General features: G+C 39.5%; 2 protein-coding genes across 8 annotated transcripts in view; one reads left to right on the top strand and one right to left on the bottom strand.

Annotated features, from left to right (window-relative positions):
• The window catches only part of DOCK2 (dedicator of cytokinesis 2), a 252,567-nt gene that overhangs the window by 124,638 nt on the left and 105,196 nt on the right, over positions 1-22,733 (bottom strand). The window lies entirely within an intron of this gene.
• The window catches only part of INSYN2B (inhibitory synaptic factor family member 2B), a 73,041-nt gene that overhangs the window by 33,088 nt on the left and 17,220 nt on the right, over positions 1-22,733 (top strand). For all 3 annotated transcript variants that reach the window (XR_014165232.1, XR_014165233.1, XM_081899154.1), the window contains exon 2: positions 18,657-20,602. Coding sequence is in view for 1 of the 3 variants with exons in the window: in XM_081899154.1 (XP_081755280.1) it covers positions 19,266-20,602 (1,337 nt within the window). In the remaining 2 variants the exon portion in view is untranslated. The remainder of the gene's footprint in view (positions 1-18,656; positions 20,603-22,733) is intronic.

Here is a 22,733-nt window from a genome sequence, read left to right as displayed (position 1 = left end):
CAGCCACCAAGATATTTATGAAATAAACTCAGTGTGTGAGGGCTTCAGGGTGGTTATTTTTTGTCAAGGTTGAACTCAGTGAAACAACTTCAGAGAGTAATAACTATTGGGAATCCAAGTTTAGTATGTAAGTAAATAATTTTCTTAGTCATTTTATAACATCCATTCAATAACAATGTTTGATATAAATTCCACTTTAGCTAATAATGTGCTTGTTGGTTACAATTTATTTGTACATCAGATCTATAAGCTAACTCCTCTCCTCCATTTATGCAATAATTTGCATTTATGAATATTTAATTCTCCCAGGTTCCATTGCAAACACATGTAAGAGGAAATGTGGAAAACCAAGAATATTTCAAGCATGCTTTGGTAGTCATGGAACACTGTATGAATTGAAACCAGACACTGATATAGGGGGAATATTTTTTTTAAGTTCTAGTCTGAATATTGAGCTTTGTATGATTTGACCATTAAGCAGAATATTCTTTTGAATAGTTTGCATTTTGAAGAAAATTAAGGTGCATATTAGTGTGTTTGGCCTTCAGTGATTCTGTATTACCTGGACACAGCAGTTTGCTTGAGTAAGAGCAAACGTGTTCTGTTAATAAAAATGTGGATTTTTTTCTTGGAGTTCATCCTATTGCCAAAGCTATCCAGTAAGGAAAGTGGAAAGACTTGAAGCAACTTGTACAGCTGACCTCGTGTGATAATCCTCCATCTGTTTCTGAACATTCTATTAAATATTCACAAGAGCATAACTAATTACTAATTTTAGGTGCTTAAGTTCAGCAGCAGGTTCTCCTAAAGCAAGAGGCTTTTGAATCACTACAAACCAGAAACAAATTTAGCACCTTGGACAGTAGGACCCAACTCTTCACAATTTCCTTAGTCTGGGTCTACATGCCCTGTTCTCTGATCCTTTGTACCACCCTCACGGACTGGACTTGGCTATAATCTTCTACCTGAAGTACAACAGGATTAATGGCAGCCCCACTATCCTTCCACTTGGAACTATACCAACACTAGTGACAGTACCACATTGAATTCAATAGGACTTATTTCTGAATATGCATATTTAGTTTAGGGTAGCACCTGGCTATCCCACTGACACTAAAAGAATAGGGCTGGACAACCTTAGAAGTTTGGTTGTATTTTTGGATGTTTTGAGGGTAATGCAAGCAACTCTTTTACTTGCCTTGCTTATTAGAGCTAAAGCTTAACTTGATTAATCAAATGCTCTTTAAATCCCAGCAAATGAAAACAGCTAGTACAACCAATGATTTGTCTTGTGGTGAGCAATTATGTACAAACTCTTTATCTACTGGAGTTTAAATCTGCAGAAAGAATGCAATCCTAAATTGTTCTGGTTGGGATTATTTTTTTTAATGGAAAAGGAGATTTATTTTATTGAAGCGTAGAGTGAAATGTAGGTGTCAAGCAGAGGTTAAATAAATTTATTTGCATGCAGAGATCTTGTGGTTGGCCAGGGCCCAGAGAAAGATGATGAATAGAGAGGGGGCAAGGTCTTGGGTTCAAATAGGCCACAACTATTTGATTACAGATGCAAATAGGCTTTGGCATAGGTACTGGGTATGTATCATATCAGCCAACCAAAATGCAGGTTAATTAATGGTTGGGTCAGCCCTAGCTTGAGGGTTGTCCTATAATGCTCATCAATTCCAGGAGATCACACCATGACAACCATTTGGAGGGGAGCTATGGCCCATCAGCCCCCATCTGAGCTTCTAGACAGTAGCAAGCCCTCCCAGACCCCCATTTCTTGTTACAAAAGCGGGCAGGCTCCTAACCTCTGCCAAGACTAAGGATCCAACCCAGTGCCTTATCCATCAACAAGTTGTGACCATTGCTATGAGGTAGGTAAAAATTTCAGACGACCCCAACTTGCCTGAAGGAAAATTTCTGCCTGGCCCTGAATACAGCAAGGCCCATAGCAAGGCCTCACACAAGGCTCACCTTTGGACAGTAGCACAGACTACTGCATAGGGTGGGAAATCCAACTCTGACTGAGCTGGCTGGGGGTGGGCGTAGAGACACAGCCTGCCTAAATACCTGACAAGCGGACCTGAATAAAGACCTGAAGCTCAGATCCTCACCAAAGTCCACTGCGTAGGCTACACTTCCCTAGCCCATCTGAGATTGGCTCATTCAAACAGGCAGCCACCCAGCAGTTCGTGCAACTGGTGCAGGAGAAGGGTGTCCTCCAATGGTTGCACAGGGCAGGACCCAGGCTGGTTCACGGCTGAGCTAAGTGGCAGCCGCCTCCTGTCACCATTCAACAGTAAACAGTCCTTTCTTAAGAACTATGCAGAGAAACCAACAGAAAGAGCTTCAGTGGTATGCAAAACCACTTTCTTCTACTTCTAAAAGAAGTAATTCATAATCCATCTGTTTGTAGCAATTGTGACAGTAAGTACAGTTTATACAGCGAGAGGGAGATAGCTAATTCTATGTATCCTTTCAATTTCTGAGTAGTTATCTACAGGCCCAAGACAGCACACCCATTAGAATGCAATTGATCCTAAAGTCCAAACCTATGCTTTATTACAATGAATGTAGGGAACAAGCCAAATTATTCCCTCTAACATCTTTTTCATATTGAAATATGAAGTATGTGGATTTCACATCTGAGCAAGATATTTCTGACATTTCAAAGATGCATAACTTCCACAATTTGCTGGTGGCTTACTCATCCTTTGAAACCACAAGTTCTTAAAATGTATTATTATTAGAAAGAATCATAATGTCAGGTAAAGCACAGTGTAGGAAATAAGCAGGTGGTCCTGCTGAAGTAATTCTTTTTTAAAAAATCAATTCTGTCTTAAGAGTTGATGAGTGTGCACTTAAAAGAAGAACACAAAAGTGCTTCTTGGAACGCTGCTACTTTGTTTTAATTAGGATTCCAAGCAGCGCTATCAAATGTTATGCCTTAGAATTGCTTCCAAAAGGAAGTGCAGTTTAATTCCATCACTCTTTATTGCAGGCCTATATATGCAGGAAGATTAAAAAAAGAACCAGAAAGGAGTCAGTCCACCCTCTCTGGTACACTTTTGCCTTGGTCCTCCCCTTCCCCATATTAACGTAATGTTTCGTTTCCGCCTTCCCCCAGGAAGACAATATCTAGATGTTTTCCTTTTGCTTAAATTTCCTTAAATCAGTTTTTCCCCAACCTGGCATGCTCCAGATGTTCAGGTTCTGCCACTCCCATTGGCCCCGGCATGCCCATTGGCCAGGGCTGATGGGAGTTGTAGTCCAAAACATATGGAGGGTCTCCACTTGGGGAAGGTTGCCTTAGCTGTAAGAATGTTTAATATCTCCTGTTATTTTTTCCCGTGTAATTCCTGAAGATTTGTAATATGCTCACCTTTACAATGATATCTGTTGAGTCATTTTGATAGTTTCTTTCTAAATTATCCTATTTGTGGTTGTTATGCAGTGAGGATAATGCTTACAGTCATTTCCCAAAAGGTTGTTATGACTTTACCCAGGATGACGGCAATCTTTAAAAGGGCAAGGCAGCAAGATAGAGTATGTACCCTTCTTCCCTACCTGGGGTAGCAACAAAGATGCTAGTTTTGCTCTTCAGCAAATGGAAGAGGATGCTGGTCAAGGGCAGTGGTGCAATATAGTGCCCTAGAACAGAGGTGGGGATCCTCTGGCTCCAACTTATGACTCTCATCAGCCCAAAACAGCATGGTCAGGGATGATAGGAACTGCAGTCCAGGAACATCTGGAAGATCACAAAGCTAAAAGCTAATGCTATTCTAGGTTGCATCAACAGAAGTACGGTGTCCAGATCAAGGGAAGTAATAGTACCACTCTATTCTGCCTTGGTCAGACCACATTTGGAGTACTGTGTTTAGTTTGGACAGTAAGAGCTGTCCAACAGTGGAACAGACTCCCTTGGAATGTGGTGGACTCTCCTTCGTTGGTGGTTTTTAAGCAGAGGTTGGATGGTCAACTGTCATGGATGTTTTAGCTGAAAATTCCTACATTGCAGGGGGTTGAACTAGATGACCCTTGTAGTCCCTTCCAACTCTACAATTCTATGATTCTATGCACCATCTCTAAATGTAAATTTGGGTCTTATGTCCCCTGGGCAGCATTATAAAAACAAATTGAAGAAAAATAAATAAAATCTAATGCTTCATTGCCTGATATTGTGTTCAACTGTTTCACCTGAAAGGAGAAATTCAAACTTTAAATGCAACCAATTCACCCTTAAATGCCATGGCATAATGGATAATTATAGTCAGTTACTGTTCCCATTCTCATTCTGAATAACCTAATGATACAAGGAACAGAAGCAGGAGCAGTCATTCTTCCCTACAATGTATGTACTTGGGGAAGGATTTCATGTTAAAATGCTTTCCTGCTTCTTGGTGGTCTCATGGAGTTCACTGATGCTTTAAACAGAGCTGCTCTTTCAATCACTGAGCGTTTTTAAAAGTCAAACATGTCCCACTTGGACCTATCACTCCTATACGTGACCTGCCTGGCTCCACAATTCAAGGCACAATAGTATTGCAGTGAAACCTCATTTCACAGTTAAGTCTGAGATGTAGTTAATCTCTGGCTGTATTGACACAGTGACTTCACTTAAGTGACCCTTACTAAAGAAAATAAACTATAATGGGGAGAATTAGGCTACAATCCATAGAAGCTTACAACTCTAATGGAAGTTTTATCTCCCCCCGACCCCCGACTATAATCAGGCCTTTCACATATAATAAAAACCTGGGTTTTTTTAAAGCTTGGGGAGCTTTAGAATTAAACACAAGGCTAAGGACCTACTTTTACCAAGAAAAATGTTGGCAGTTCCATGGACTTTTCAAACCCTTTCACACAACCTTTCAAATTTTTGATAGATTGCAGTTCAGGTTTGCTGATGGGCTGGTTAGGAAAAATGCCTCATAGCACCCACCAATTCACACACACACACACACACACACACACACACAGCACACAGAGTCAATAATAGCTGCAGGGTAACAATATGCACTCACAGCTGCAGTCTGACTTAATTTAACACTAGCAAGCCACGTGGAATTGCCAAAGCTTTCTCCAAGTCAGCTAGGCTTTGAAAGTTATCACACTATAACATGCTTCTAACCTGAAGCCCTTATTAACATTTAGGGATTGGAAGGATTAATGTTTCTGAAAAAATGTTTCAAAACACAAGAGTGAAAGAACAGTAAATATATCATTTCAGCAGAAACAAGGAAATTGGCATCCCAGAAATGAAAACTTGTTTTGATCGTGGATACAAATCAGCAGATGTCGTGCTGGCATAGCGAATGTATGTTTAGATGCAATTGGAACTAGCACAGTGACTGATAAACTATCAAGCAATTGTTTTGACAATAACACAACAACACTACAGTAGCTCCTTTTTAAATTGTTCCAATGAGTCATGCAAATGCATCTCCAATAATATTAGGCAAGTCAATTCATTTACACCAGTGTCCTTACTAAGTAAGATATTACTATTTCATATTGGATGGCGTAGAACCAAGTATATTCTGATACTTCTGGTTATGGAAGTTCTAGGCATAATTACTGATCCTTTAAGTAAATTCTTTGCCATATAAACCAAGAGCTGACCCCAGCACAGGCCAAATAAGGTGGGCTATTGGGTGTCAATGAACAGTACAAACTTTATTTGTTCGGGCTATATTATTCTGTTCTGCAAAGGAAATACATAGTTTTCTCTTTTTAGTTCCTTGTGTCAGTAGATGGTGAACCATAGGTGTTGCCAGCTTTGGGTGACGTCTTATGGCCCATTGCGGAAGGTACCTGAATTGCATAAACTTGAAAGATGGACACCATATGAATCAGTTTCTGCATATTAAAATTAAGCGGAGAAAAATAAAACACTTGGCACTTTGGAGCTGAATGCCAGAGATTACTAAGTGGGTGCCTGCTGGTTTTTTACATGCAATTATTTAATGATTTATAAACAGCTTTCCAATAAATGCTTCCACAGTTGTGTAACAACAAAAGAACATATATAGTAAAAAAAAATGTGTACATAGTAATCTAAAAGTTTTACAGGTCATTCTAGTGCTGGATTGATGCTGTTTTAGATTTATGACCTGAATGTATGCCTACTTGCTTTCACATGTTCTATATTTGTAAACAGAGAATAGTCTACAGCAGGGGTTGCCAAAAGTTCTACCTGCAGAGCCTACTTGAGATATGTGAAAATAACTAAGGCCCACTAAACGACAGTGCAGGGACAGAGCCAGCCACAAAATGAAGGCAGGTGGAGGCAAAGCTTGGTATAATCAGCTGGGGATCACCAACATCACTTTCTACCAATATCTAGTCCATATTTGGAAATTTCTAAATTCTTTGCCACATTGTTTTCCTTGTAGCAGGGAGTTCCATAGCTTAGTTTTCCATATCTTGAGAACAGACAATTTGCTCCTGAAGTATTGTGACAGCCTCACCATTTTCGGCAGAACTGGCTGATCCAAAGACTCTAAGTGGAAGAGGCTATATCTATATTTCACCTTTCTCATCACTACATGCCTCTCAAAGTATTTTTTACCTGTCTCTTCTCATTGCTTCTTCCATTCTCCTTTCATACTCAACTTGCATCTCATTCCCACCTCCATCCCCCAAACTGCCAGATTCTTTTATTCTTCTTCTCTAGTCTTTTTACACTTACTTCTTCCTCTTATAAGAGCTTTCCTCTCTTATTCTCTTCATTTCTATTCCCAGTCTGTTTATTACAATTATTGTTAATAATAACATTTTATTTCACTTTCTAATTTCCATCAACAACTTCTCTAGATCTTTCCCCTCAGAGAAGGGAGACTTTCCTTCCTTTCCCATCCATGCAATTATCTTTCTCCTGGTCTCCTCTACTCAGTCTGCAAGAGGTGCTGACATTGATCTAATCAAAAGACTATGGCAAGGGTTGGGGGCAGGGCAGGCAAGTGAGTAGGCACTGCACTGTTTGTTGCACTGAGGCCCACCTGAAAATGGTCCAAAGCCCACAGGTGAGTCTTGGCCCACTGGATGAGAAACACTGGCCTATAGCACTTGTGATTAGTGAAGAAACTGGCCTATGGTTTACCTTAGAACGTCCTACATTGTTACTAGATGGATGGATTGAAAGATAGATGCCATATAGATAATGTTTAAGGAATTCTATATTTGAGAACTCTGATACAAACAGATCTGCACCTCCTAAACTAATGTGCAGATAAGAACTTAGTTGCACACCAGTTCTCATACTTCCCAGATTATTGGATGCAGTTCTCAGCTCAAAAAAAGGACACAATATATTAGAAATCCATATTTTCAGAGGAAAATCACAGTATGAGAGAAAAATACATTTAGAGTGTATATTTTAATGTGTGTTAAATGTACATTTTTATGCTGATCTTTTTAAATTGCAGATTAATGCAGAATCAGAACAGAACAGATTTATGAGTGAATACATTTGGAAATGACATGGAAATGAAATAAACTTGTTTCACTTATACCTAATTGATGGATAGACTGGGACAGTGTAGCAAATATTAGTGTGTGTCTGTATAACTTTGTTAAAACTTGCTTCAAGTTCTGTTTGTCATGTGTCAAACAAGGTTAATTTACGTTAAAAACATTACGGTTATTGAAGAGGGGTCTTAGAAAAGAGGTAAGAAGGAGACTGGTTATGTCAAGGGCTATGTGACGGTTGCTATGATACAAAGAGTGTTCTTCTGCCAACACCAGACAAAGCACTAGCAAGCTAGCATGTCACAGCAGAGACTGCCCCAGGCTCCCACATCATAAGGAGACCTCCTTCTCTGAAATACCACATTAAATTCCTTTGCAAGTTGATATTCAAACAAGAGGGAGGGATTGAAATCACTATTCTGATGCAAAAATGGTTTGATATAGGGGAAAGAACTGTGGATGAGAATATGAACAAGATAAGATTTGGGTCATCACCATAAGGGACGTATTTCTCAATTAAAAATTCAGCACATCTCTTCAGATGCCAGTCATCACCTCCTTGTGCAGCACTAGGGACTAGCCTTGACATTTTGAACCACTGGCTCTCTCATGAAGCAACACTTAAAACAAAGCTCAAATACCTTTGCAGCTTCATACCAGTGTAAGCCACACTTTAGTCACTTAAGAGCTAATTAAAGCCAAGAACTGATAGGTTGTATCCAACTGGTGTCCCTCTGCTGATGGAAGGCTCTCTGATCCAGTGGTACCTTCTTCTAGTGGAACATAGATAGAGAGAATATTCTGCAATTCCCCTCCCTCCTGAAGCCCATCATCCCAACCCTGCGTTTGAGGATCACCTTCACCATTGCCAAAGATTGCCTCAGTCTGCTGGAACAAAGAGTTCTTGGCTGGAGAAGCATCAATTGGATACAAGTCTGTAAGTATTCTTCTGATGAGGAGCCAAATGATAACAATATGGATGCTGTGGGCAGATGTTAACAGTTCTGCTTTGGGCAGCTCTTTAAGAACAGATAGCAGCATACAGGAATATTAGAATGAAGTTTAATATTACAAGACTGAACCCAGGACTTCCAGAGACCCACAGATATTGGCCTGGCCTAATGCCATCGAGCTGTTACCTGCTTGCAGTCCTGATCATCATAAGAACAGAGGAACACCCCAGCCAGCAGGTACATGGCTGCTTCATATCAAGGTTTCCACTTCCTTCTCCAATAATGTAGTAAAAATCATACTGTGTCCTGACATCACATTGTGCATTTCCTACCTGCACCATGCAATGTTGCAACACCAGGTGAGGAAGGCAAGGGATATACATATGATGCTATCAGGGCACAAGCTATGGAGAAGGAAGAGGAGAATGTGACATGGGGCTGCTATTTTCTGTGGCGGCCTCCTCTTTTTCATCACACTGTTTTGAGTTTGGTTGCAACTTTCAAGGGCAAGTGGGGCCTAACTGGGTCTTCCTTACCGTTGGATTAAAGCTATTGAGGCATTAGAAAAGTTTGAGATGCACAGTATACACAGCGTTTGTCAAATGAAAAGTGCCAGGTGCCTCACCTCTTCACAGGATCTGGCCTCCTCTACACTACCAATAGGATTCCTCCCATCCCCACAACTGTTCTAGTTTGGAACAGCAGCAAAAAGGTTATTATAGAACTGGAAGTATGTCTAGAGTTTCTCTATATGGTTCCCTGGGGTCAATGTTACTGATTCATCACTTACAAGAAGTTATATAACAAGTTTCAGAAAATATAACTCTTCAGTAAGTGGCAGAGCAAGGACTGTCCCCCACCTCAGTGAACAATATTTAAGCTTGAAAACTTTAACAAGTTATGAGGGGGTGGGCATAAGAAGATAGAATGAAAAATGCTACAGAATATATATCTTATTCCTTTTTAACTTCTAGGAGTTCCTCGGACATAAAGAAATTATAACTCAGCATCAACATTGCCCCTTTAAGGCAAGCAAAACTAAAGGCAGCATTAACATACTATTAAGCTTCAATTCTCAAGGCACAGTTGGCACTGCTAAAGCCCAAGCAAAATCAAAGGCGGCATGAAGGCACAGATCTCTGAGCGCAACACTTGAAACATTTTTAATATAGAAATGGAGAAACTTGGATGTCTCCACTCTGTGGGTCACTGTCAAGTGAGGAAATTGCAAAGTGAAAAGTCACCTTAGATGTCCATGAAACAAAGTATGCTCTAATAACACAATGAATCAATGTCCTTCACCTTTCACTCATGTGCAAACATATACTAGCTCACATAAAAGCTTCAAAAGTCGCAGGGGAAAAAAGATTTAGCCACTGTCTGGTATTTGAAAATATGCCTGAAAATATTTGTTGGGTTTGTTCTATGTAGGGAAGCTCATACTTCTAAAATAGTATTGATGATAGCCAATACTGACAACATCTAGTCCAGCCTTCTCTGTAAAAAAAAAAACTGGCCTTGAACCCAAATGATTTCAAGCAGGGAGTCAGCATGTGTTCCACTAGTCTGTTCTGTCCAAATAAACTAACAATAGGGATACCTACAAGGAATCTTCATAACAACAAGCCAGAAAGGAGCTTACCTAACCTGTTTAAAACTCTGATGCCATACTTGCCACTGATCTAAACAGCAAACAGTCTCTGTTGATGTATTCTTCCAGTAGACCACATTGACCCTGTTTTACTTTCACACATCCCTCATCTTGCCCCGCTTCCAATTTAACTAAAGTTTAGGCTGATACTCCCATGGCCCCAAAAAGCTGACCAACCATTCCCCTTTAGAGCCTAGACAATATCCTAAGTGGTGCCCGCAACCTGATGTTGAAATAACCACAGTTCTGTCAAATTCAACACATATGTTAAGTTGGAAGTTACCAATGAAGTCCATCACAAATCATGTTTGGCTCAAGGAGAAATGGTGTCAAACCTATATCTGTTTACAAGTGCTGTATATACAAAGAAGAAGAAGAAGAAGAGTTTGGATTTGATATCCTGCTTTATCGCTACCCGAAGGAGTCTCAAAGCGGATAACATTCTCCTTTCCCTTCCTCCCCCACAACAAACACTCTGTGAGGTGAGTGAGGCTGAGAGACTTCAGAGAAGTGTGACTAGCCCAAGGTCACCCAGCAGCTGCATGTGGAGGAGTGAAGACGCAAACCCAGTTCACCAGATTACAAGTCTACCACTCTTAACCCCTACACCACACTGGATCTCCAGTGGCTTGACATTACACAGAATCCAGCTACACCTAACTGTTTATCCATTTTAAATTGCTGGAAAGGATAAATATATGTTAAGCAATTTCAAACCTGTAAGAGAGTGGGGGGAAGAATGTGTTTTATTTGTTATATTCATAATAATGCTTTAAAGCTCTTGCAGCAAGCCAAGGAACAGCATGCTCTAAAACAGAGGATCTCATTTAAATATTTGACATAAGCAATTGTCTGGATGGCATACACATTTTTATGAGCAGCACTTTTTATAATGCTAGTGGCTGTAAATAATGGAAAGCCAATTAAAACGAATATCTTATCAAGGACAAATGCCATTAAACTACGAATAAAACGTTTATGCCAAGTCGTGAAAAATCTACCCTATTTAGTTAATGAATTGAACATGGGATAATTTAGATTGCCAAACTACAATTTTAGAAAGCTGATGGGGATGTAAACCTGTGGAGAACTGCACTTCTGTGTTAGTGTATTGATTTGACTAGCACTTATGTTAGCAGCCTCTTGAATTTTATTATGAAGAGGAATGGAAAAGTTCCTCTTTTTCTGCTTGTCTCCTTAAACTGACTTGTTTTATTTAATGTATGCTTCACATCCCATTTAAGATTAGTTTAACAGCACAATCCTATGCATATTTACTGAGAAGTAAGTTCCACTGAGTTGAACTGGACTTACTCCCAGGTAAGCATTTATAGGCTTGCAAACTAAGTCTGCACTCTATGGGCAAAGGGTTGAATAACTTCAGAGAATTCAGTGCCAAAGAATTATGGGCTTCCCCACACTACATATTTATTGAGCATTCGTTTACTTTCCAAACCACACAAGTTACACTCCTTTTTCAAAAAGTGGAATTGTTGCCATTGGAGTAGTATATAACTAATTTTCACAAGTTGGCCACTGTGAGAACAAAATGCTGGACTAGATGGACCATTGGCCTAATCCAGCATGCTCTTTTATGTTATGTTCTTACTCTTACTTTATTTTGATTGGTCAACTCAGAGTAAAATTTAGTTGAGCATCATTCATACTATCTAATTTAATTGCCTAAACCTAAAATTCTGGTTCCAAAATTATTCCCTTCCATGAAAAACCAACAATCTGGAGGCACCCCATGTCCTTCTTCTGCCAGATAAGTGTTTTAAGGAATAAAGTTGAGACAACTGTCCCCTTTTCTTGCAAAACAGATTTTTTTTAAAAAAACAAACCAAAAGTTTAAGCTATAACTAACTCACAAGTTACATTTGGTTTCAAATGTGACCAAACTTTTCCCATCACCTGAAGGAATTCTAACATTATCCAGGTGCAATAAAATGTGCTTTTAATGCCACTAGAGTATTATTACAGACACAGAACTGGCTGAAGAATCAAGAATCGGATGAAGAAACCAGCTTCTGGATTGACAGATTTGTTATTTAACAGGATCCATGATAGGTTACTAGTCTCAATGCAGGCACTCTCATATAATGATGACTGACTCTGGGTGAATTGCTACTGCCTTCAGCCCTGAGTGCCCAGGTGCCCCAACTGTGCATAGACACACTGTTCTTGGTGGAGGAACTGGCGGAGTGACTCTGCTCCTGTTTCACCATACGAATGTACTTGGAAACTTGGTAAGGAAATCTAACACAAAGTGTGCAATGAACAAATGATTAACGTTAAATGAATACGTATAAATGCCCAATGAGCAAATCAGAATGAATACAAAAGAAATGCTCAATGTTGTATAACTGCCCTGCAAACAAGTTGGAACAAATGCTCAATAAAGACTGGACATAATCTAATTTGTGCAAGCAAATCAGGATGAATGTTCAATAAGTAGGTCATGTGAGGGAGTCCATAATTTGGCTTTGAACTCTCTGAAGTTATTTAACTCCTTGACTATAGAGTGAAGATGAAGCCCATAATCCTATAAATGCTTACCAGGAAGGATGTCCCATTCAACTCAGTAAACGTGCATAGGATTGTGTTCTTAATCTAATAATCTTAAATGATATGTGAAGTTTATGTTAAACAGAGCAAATTCCAAGGATACAATGTTATGCAAACAACAAATGGAAACCTTTTTATCCCTCCTCATAAAAAGTAAAGAGGCTAACATAATAACTGCTGCTCAAATCAATACACTAACACAGAAGTGCAGTTCTCCACAGGTTTACATTCCCAACAGCTTTCTCAAAATGTAGCCTGGCTATCTAAATTATCTCATGCTCAATTCATTAACTAAATAGGATGGGTTTTTCAAAATTTGTCTGCTTTATTAGTAATTTTGTGGCATTTGCTCTTGAGACAATCATTTTAATTGACTCTCCATTATTTGCAGACACTGAATGTATTTATCAGATTTGTTTCCCCAATTTCTGATCTTAAGCAGCTCACATTATTCTGTAAATACAGCAAAATTAAATCCAAATAGATCCCTGAAGAGAGGGGAAGCAGGAGAACAGAACCAAAAAGCAGCAGCAGCAACAAAAACAAACACACACAGAGAGACACAAGAATATTTTCCCACACAGATAAAATTCAATTTCTATAACAAAGGCCAAAGGAACAGAAGCAGAAGCAGCTCTGTTCTGACTTGGGGCACACATGTGATGGTGTTTGCCTTCCCTTTCCTTCCTTGCTTGTCCCAAACAGGGCAGCTGTCATAGATGCTGTGTGGAGGGATTCAGGCATGGCCAAACTTGGCCCTCCAGCTGTTTTGGGGCTACAATTCCCATCATCCCTAGCTAACCAGGTCAGTGGGAATTGTAGTCCCAAAACAGCTGGAGGGCCAAGTTTGGCCATGCCTGGATCAGTCCCACCAGTAAATAAAGTCAAGGCATCAGATGGTCTTCACCTGCTTCCCTAATACGGTTTCCTTAACACAGGATAGCTGGTCTTTCAAGACCACTGTGGTTGTAGTGGCGGAACTCCTACTGTGATGCAGCAACTTTGTGCCAGTGGCTTGCACATAATTCATAGTAATTATATGCAACATGAAAATAACTACACATCATTCTAAAAATTATATTCTGCAGCCTATACTAACTATGCATAGACTATACAACCAACTCTAACCAAGCAATCCAGATCCCTAACCCGATGTGGTAGAAAAGGTTTAGATGAAATGGAGGCTTGCTGGTCCCTGCCAACAAAGGAGCCCTGCCTCTTGGGAGCACCCAGTGGGCCTGCCCAAATGGCAAGTGAGCAGAAGCTTCCACCAGTGCTATCTCCACTGGTAGCATCCTGTAGAATAGCTCCTGAAACAGAGCATTCAGATCTGACCTGGTCTGGAGCAGGATCTGCTGGATCCAGAACCAGATCTGTTGCCATCGTGCGACAGAAGCAGGCTGGATCCAGGCCTCTTCACTGCCCAAGCCCAGCAACTAGAGTAGCAAAGAGGCTTTCCCCCCCCCCGGCCCCCACCTTCCACCCTGACCAGTGTGAGTGGCAGAACTGTGGATGCAGCAATGGCGGCACTGCTCCATTAATACCTGCCACTGCCAGCCATGGGGTTTAGATTCTGCTCTAAGTGTATGTACTTGAGTTTTATGATTTCAGCAAAGACAATTACTTGGCCAAGAGAAAAATAGAGCAGAAAATATGTCATAAATGTTTTGTGAGGCAGCACTGTGAACAAGCATGTCTCTGTGCTGCACGATCAATCTGCTGATTCTTTTAAAAAGTTACAAGAGCAGGCCATAAATCAGAGGTACAATTTATTTGCAGCTTTATAGAGACATCCTGAGTCACAGAGTCTTAAATGACTTTGTCTTGACCTTGTGTGCATTTTGGTTTTAAGAAAAGATAAGAGTGTTACATTCCCAATTTTATATTAAACGGTAAAATAGGAATGCTCCTTTTTCTTTCTGTTGTTGTTATTACAGTGGTACATACGCTTCAGGTTACAAATGCTTCAGGTTACAGACTCCACTAACCCAGAAATATTACCTAGGGTTAAGAACTTTGCTTCAGGATGAGAACAGAAATCGTTCTCCGGCGGCGCAGCAGGAGGCCCCATTAGCTAATGTGGTGCTTCAGGTTAAGAACAGTTTCAGGTTCAGGACAGACCTCCAGAATGAATTAAGTTCTTAACCCGAGGTACCACTATACTTGGTTGCTTTCCTGAAAACCCAAGGATGTTTGGGTAATTTTGTTAAATGTCAGAAAAATAAGACAGCCAAATGAAAAATCTATCATCTATCATTATCTATCTATCTATCTATCTATCTATCTATCTATCTATCTATCTATCTATCTATCATCTATCATCTATCTAATATTCCACACACAGAAAGCTTCATGTCTATACATGGGCGTAGCCAGGATTTATTTGGGGGTGAGAGACTTTATGTTGCAGGGGCAGAACCGAGTTATCTGGTTCAGTTTGTTATGTATTTTTATTTATCTATTTGATTGGGGGGAACAGTTGCCCCTCCCTGCACCCACCTGGCTACGTCCATGGTATATGATCTGAACACAAACTTCAGACAAAAAACAAAAATACAGGGCCAAATCCATGCTTATTACTCTACCCCCATCTGTCCCTATTTTTTCTATTTTTCTTACATGGTAGAAGAACAATTGGTGTAAAAGTACAGCTGCTGACAGGGCACGTACCTGATAAATATTGCTTGTCTACCTTCAATGAATCAATAAGGTCAAGATGTGCCCAGCCAAGCAGAGGTTTTGCTGGTGGAATGATTTTGCTTTACTTTAAAAAGAGAGAAAAACCTTACTATAAAAAAACCTTACTATACATGAAATGAGTGATTATGACTTAGTCCTTCCCCATTTTTTTACAGTCATCTATATTCTCTCTCTCTTATTGAACTACAATTTAATATATTATTTGTATTTTGTATTAAAAAATATTCAATACCTTATCATAGTCTTATCCTTGTAGTGTACCTTGTACCTTGGAGGATTTGGTCCAGAAAGGTGGCTTATAAATATTTAAATGAATAATATAATATAATGGTCCTAAGTCCGAAAAGAGGTTTAAATAATCTTCTCCATAGTTCTTGGGTGTTTTGAGTTAATTGTGAGAGAAAAGGTATACTAAAAAAAAAAGAGGGAGGACTTGGAAACAGAACAAAAAGCTCATTTTCCTACTTAGAATGGTTAAATATATTGTACTGCACTTGTGGTTAGGAAGGCTCCTCGTGAATGGTGTGCATGTGTGTCAACCTGGGGTGTGGTGGAGAGGGAGGCAGGCAAAGAAAGTTTTGGTTGCACAAGTGAGAAATACACAGAAATTAGTAGCCAGAGAGATTTGTACCTACATGGTAAATGGGTAGTAGAGACATATGACAGACAAGAGACATGACAGAAGAGAATGAGTTTGGTGCTATTGAGAACATGCATCAGGAGACGTTAGAAGTCTGCATAGTGGTGGGGTGGGTGGAATATAAGTTCAACAATTCACTGATTTAATAGTGGGGGCTGAGAACTATATGTACCAGAATTTACCAGCTAAGGTAATAGCTACAGATCTCTTTTGTTGTTGTTGTTTAGTCATTTAGTCATGTCCGACTCTTCATGACCCCATGGACCCAGAGCACACCAGGCACTCCTGTCTTCCACTGCCTCCCGCAGATCTCTAATATGTATTATATTTCCTGAAGCAATATTGAAGGACTGTTACATAGGACAGGACCTATGGATTCTTAAAAATAGCCAAAAATCATCAAATAACCAACCCACTGAAAACAGGGCTAGATCTAGACACATCAAAGAAGCGTTTCAGGGAAAATGGGTAGAGAAAAACAAGGGTCCACAGCACCATCTAGTGACACAATTTTATTTCGCATATACAACACATATAAATACCAGTAGCTTTTTCTTTACCAATCTAGCTGAGTCCCAGGTGCGCCATAAAAAAAGATTTACTTAAATTAAAGGTGATGCTATTAACATTTGTTCCTGTAGGCCATCAAACTGCAATGAGTCCTTTCTGGCCTTCCTGAACTTACAATTTAGCACAAAAAGGGGCTGTAAACTCTGCTGCGGTTTCTTATGTTATGCAAGTTAATGCTGGCCATTAAAATCTGTCCTAGGATGACTTGCCTTAATAGTTTTGCTGTGGATTTCCTTCAAGAGTACTGTAAGAAAAATGTTTCATACATTGCTCCCTTGTACTTGTCACAAGATATTTAGAAATTTGCTCAGGCATTTTTATGATGCAATATGACCACTAAATTCTTAAGTACCTTTATACTGGGGGCAGGGAGAAGTTAAGCTTTTGCTCAAACAGCAACTTTTTATTATTATTTCACCTCTAAAATGCCTTTTATCTCCTGGGAAAACTTTGACACTCTGTGCTGTGTTAGCATTTTGCTGGCATAAATGTTTCAGTATTTACATCCCATAAACACACACACACACAAAAGAAAAGAAAAGAAAGAAAAAGCACATTGATCAGAGGTGGCCCTTTCTTCTCTCTCTTTTCGTAGTAGGCAGTCTCTAGCAACATTCAAACCAGTTTTTTTATTTAAAAAACCACCTTTATCAATCACCTAAACATTATTAGGAAGGCATGTACTGGGAGAACAAAGCAAATGGGAGAGAAATCGATATAGTTTTAATATTATGCAGAGTTGTCACTTTTTTTGGATGATACATTTAAATGAATTCCATATTTATGACTGCACTTGGGTAGATTTAATAACTTATCTGATATAACGCATCACAAATTGTGCTATAAAATAAAGAGCCAAGTGAGTAAATACTGCTAGGAAGACTCCCAGTGCTATTCTATCAGTGTTTACTCAAAAAAATGTCCCACTGTGTTCAATGAGGGTTCTTTCCAGGTAAGTGTCAGGTTGCAGCCTAAAGCTAATCATGAAGGAATTTCCAGAGGGAGGATGTTTTTCCCCCCTTGTTGTCATAGGATTTTTAAAGTTTGAGGATCCTATGATTTTGTGAACTAACATGCTAAAAATAGCTCTATTTGTTCTTTGCATGACTTTTTATCCAGTTCCGATTTTAAGGATTAAATTCAGAATTGAATTTGTCACCACACATAGATGAAACCAAATCAAAATCGGAAACACAATTAATTTCTCTCTGGGAAAGTTGTCATAAATAAAAAGATACTTCTGATTCATGTGCAAAGCCTTGAGTGGAAATAACATATGCAGGAAGATAATGGTGCGAGTAGGGGTGTGTTTTAAAAATGGAACTTCTACCCTATGCATAAATCAGGTAATAATAAAGTAAAATAGCATGGGCTTATAAATGAAATTCAAGTCTTAGGCACACATTTGATTCAATGCTTCGAAGGTGATCAGAACCAGGCCACTGGTTGCTGATAACAGATGGAAACAGGTGTGCTTTAGATGGTCAGCAGTCCACAGGGCAGCATTGTCATTTGATATCTTTCTCCCGAAGGCCTATCTGCACATGTATCTACCTACCTGTAGCCTGAGATCAACACCAGAAAGCTTGCTCAGATGCCCACCTGTTAAGACTATTAGGTATGTCACCACCTGTACTAGAGCCTTCTAAGTGGTGGCCCTGCAGTTGTGGAACTCTTTCTCTTTGGGAGTGTGACAGGCGTCACCCCTAGCAATGCTTTGAAGACCCATCTCTTATCAGTGGGTTTTGGTGAGTAATATATATTGGAGATTTTATGCTGTGGGCCCTTGAATTTTAATATTACTTTGCTGACTTATTCATTAGATTACTTAATTGATCCTTTTTTCTTATATTATTTTTTATACTGCAATAGCTGCTTTAAAAAATCCAATACACAGGAAGTCACTTTGTGGAGAAGATTTCTCAAAATCGTATTAAATATAAATAAATATTTGTTAAATAAATGTTCATAATTGATTGGGGAATTTTTTTATATTCCGTTTCTGTTGTTTGATCACATCAAAAAATTAGAGGATAAGACAGCAGAATAGTTTAAGAAAGCTACTTTGACTATTAATTGACAACTCTTTTTCTTTTTCCAGAAAAAAAATACTTCTATGTTTTTCTGCAAAGACAGGCATTCGGAGACCAAAAATATTTCTGGATCTCATCTTTATCACTCAGTTTGTCAGGCATCCTTAACCCCACAGTTCTGTGAATAAGATCAAGGAATATACTTAAATAATTTGCTTCCAGTTAATCCTGTTGGATGCGTTACTTTCATTTGGACACAACTCTCTGGCTTCTGTTCAGCTACTTAAGATTAGTTTCAAGAGTAACAGTGAGAAGATGGGACAACAACAAGAAAAACCCCTAAAGGAAAAGTCTCAGTTTATTATTAAAGGATATGTTCTTCCAGCAAAACTATGCATCAGGGAGGCAAATGCCCTAAACTGCTATTATGCTTGTTATTTATATTCTATGCAAAGACAAAATATCTGGGATCAGATATTTAAGTTGTAAGTTTACTATTTAAGTCATAAAATAATATTTTAATAGAAGTAAAAGAGTAATAAAGAAAAACCCTAACACCAGGAACTGCTAACGAAAATATACATGGCAAGTCAACATAAAATGAAGAGTTAGGTTTTCACCTAATAACAATAGAATCTGTGGCCTCAAGCCAAATGTTGCTCAAATGACCAAATGAAATGGGTCGCAAAGAAACACATTATCTGCCTACACTAAATTGCGACTCAATGGCTCAGCAAGGCATCAAAGTGCGCCCTGTGCTGCTGAAGCGGAACAGTCTGGATTCAGTGGATTTTAGGAGGCAGCCCCACCATCGCAGGAGCAAATCTCAACAAGTCCGATTCAAAGACGATGGAACAGACAACCCACCTGTGGCAGAATCGGAACTGGAGACAGGAGCTGCTCAAGACCCATGCGAACTGGGTAAAACACAAACGTCCCTAGTCAGTGGTTCCCCCTTTCTAACTCCCTCTCACAAAGGATTACAAAACATTGCCATACAGACTTCTCCCAGCCTCAGGAAGCACTTTCCGGTATTTAAAAAGAAAAAAATCACAACAAGTAAGTCCTTAACAGAAATGCCGAATGAATCTGAATATTCCATTCAAGTCAATGGCAATCTTTCTGAGCAGGACATAATCTCTTCCAGTCTCTCTTACCTAAGTATCACTCAGCATTTAGATGATGGACCAAGAACGGCCAATCGGCTGTTTCAGAAGGTGCCTAAAGCACAAAGCAATGGGCCTGTCCATTTGGTTTCGGATAAAATTACAATACTGGAAAAGGCAACTGTTTCTACCCAGGCCCCTGAATACACACACCTGGGTTCTGCACAAGACAATTTTTCCATTTATGGCCCGCACACACAAATGGAAATCAGCAGCCCAATTCATTCTTCTACAGCTGTCAGACAATCCAATGAGAACTGTTCAGTGCACATGGGCTCAGAGAAATCTCTCCCCTGCTTAAGTAGTAACTGCAATGAAACCAGTGCGGATCATAGTTCCTACGAAGAAAAAAACTATACTGAGCTACTCGCATTTAAGGATGACACTAGCACTAAGGAAACCATTCTGTCATCGCCTCAGCTACACCACAGTTCATTATGCTGCTCCCTCCAAGAACATCAGCAGCCAATTCAGCAGAAAACAGACTCTGACCATAAGACATTGACTAATGATATACAAACAACATCACTCACTAACAACAATGCATCACCGTCTGTTCCCTCATGTCAAACTGTAACAGAGAACGTTTCTACCAATACCGAAGTGCCACAGTATGACAACTGCTTAGAAGGCTTTCACATAAATGCCTATCTTCCAGGGGCTGAAATAAAACCACACAACAAAGAGATTAAAGAAATTAATCAAATTCACTTGGCGCACAGCGAGCTGTGTGCCCTGCAAGACAGGCTCCAGTCCGTTGAGGAATCTTTGCAGTCGAACCAGGAAAAGATTAAAGTCCTTTTGAATGTAATTCAAGATATGGAAAAGGCCAGAGCCCTCAATGAAGGGTACGGTGTGTTTTGGTATTTAACACTACTTTGTTTGTTAACACTATCATCTATATCTATCATCTATCTATATCTATCTATCTATCTATCTATCTATCTATCATCTATCTATCTATATATCTATCATCTATCTATCTATCATCATCTATCATCTATCTATCTATCTATCTATCATCTATCTATCTATCTATCATCTATCTATCTATCTATCTATCTATCTATCTATCTATCTATCTATCATCTATCTATCTATCTATCTATCTATCTATCTATCTATCTATCATCTATCATCTATCTATCATCTATCTATCATCTACTGTCCTCTGTTTCTCTCTGCTAACAACACTATCCCCTAAACCAAATCTTCCTCTTATTCATTCAGGGTTATATAACCATAAGGAAACTTGGGGAGGCCCAGTCCCCTTTCTGGATTTTCAGCTTGAACTTTAAAACCATTCCTAGTCCAGGCTTCCCAGTCCTTCAGATGTTGTTGGACTTCATCTCCCAACATCTGTAACTGCTGGCCATGCTGGCTGGGGCTGGTGGGAGTTGGAGCCCAAAACATCTGAAGGGCATCAGGTTGGGGAAGGCTGCTCTAACTCTTTTGCTTGTGATACATTTTTTAAAGCTGCTTAACTGTTTAAGCTGAAAGAAGCAAAACTGCATCTGCTTTCCAGTGTTCTAGCAAATTAGCACAAAGGCACTGTGATGACTTACAAGCACAAGTAACTTATTTTCAATTCTTATAAAAATCAAAAATATATTCGTGTGCAATACAAATAAAACAACCTTAAACAGAAGGGTCTGGTAACTTCTCTTTCAGTGTATCTGAAGAAGTGTGCATGCACACGAAAGCTCATACCAAGAACTAACTTAGTTGGTCTTTAAGGTGCTACTGGAAAGAAAAAAATTTTTTTGTTTTAACCTTAAACATATTAAACCACTGGAATATACCTTCTGGCTGTTCTGTATTGATCTCCTTACAGTGTATTTCAGGCATCCTCAGCTCAAAATGCCTGGCTACAGGCCTATTTCTATAATGTGCAGCAGTGAAAAAGCAGTGCCTAAAGCTATTTCTAGTACTGAGCTTGCCGTTTCCCATGTTATCATCCAAGACATACCACAATCCTTTTTTTATGAGTGGGGAACCAGTAGCCCTCCAGCCACTGCTGAACTACAACTCCAGTTGTTCCTACGATCATGATTGTCACTTATGGTGGCTGGAGACATGGTGGTGGGCTATGGGCCCTCAAATTTCAGCAGTGCCCTGTGCTGTGCTAAAATTTGGTGAACCCCCTCCCTCTCATGCTCCATTCTACAGGATAGTTTTCGTGCCCCCTGCAGGGCAGTGTCAAGTGTGGCTGCACCAGTTGCACTACCCTAAAGCCACCTCTGCTGGAGCATCAAACATCTGGAGGGCCACAGGTACCCGATCCATAGCTTAATTCCACAGAAGTGACTGAAATATCAACATAGTTCTCAACTCTATAACAAATCAAACTTTAGGTTTCTAGTGGCTCTTCTGAACTCGTTTTATCACTGTGACATTAAATTTGTAATGTTTGCAATTTTCAAAGAACTTTTATGGTGGCACAACTATCATTCAGTGCTGAAAAGAAGAGTAAAATTAGATCCTAAGAGAGAATTCATGGATTCATCTTGGGCTGAACACGCCCACACCCATAACTTAGTGCAAGCTGTCAGTGAGTAATGGGGCGATTTTGACCCATGGGAATGAAAATCCCACTAAAATGTTACATCCAGGCCATTTCACTGAAAATAGGCTTACGTTATTGCACTTGTCTCTAAATCATTCCTGATAGATGACTGCCGAGCCCAGCCTTGAAGGAAATTTCCAGGAATGGCAGCTTGGATATTTGCTCAAGCAGGTAGCAACTGAAGGAACAAATGCTGCAAATCATGTTATTTAAAATTAAAACATTCTGTAATAACATGGCTTTGTGGAAGACTTTAAAATAATTATTATCTCTGTTAAAAACAAAACAGGAGCAGTAAACCATGTGTGTGAAATAGAAAGATGGATAAATGCGGAAAGAGAAGGGGCCTTTCAGGAACACTAACTTTTAATTAATGCGCCCTGTTTTCTATAACATTTCCCACTCATGTATTT

The sequence above is a fragment of the Podarcis melisellensis genome, assembly GCF_964234715.1.
Source record: "Podarcis melisellensis genome assembly, chromosome: 2".
Lineage (NCBI taxonomy): Eukaryota > Metazoa > Chordata > Lepidosauria > Squamata > Lacertidae > Podarcis > Podarcis melisellensis.
This window is presented reverse-complemented; position numbering and strand designations above follow the sequence as displayed.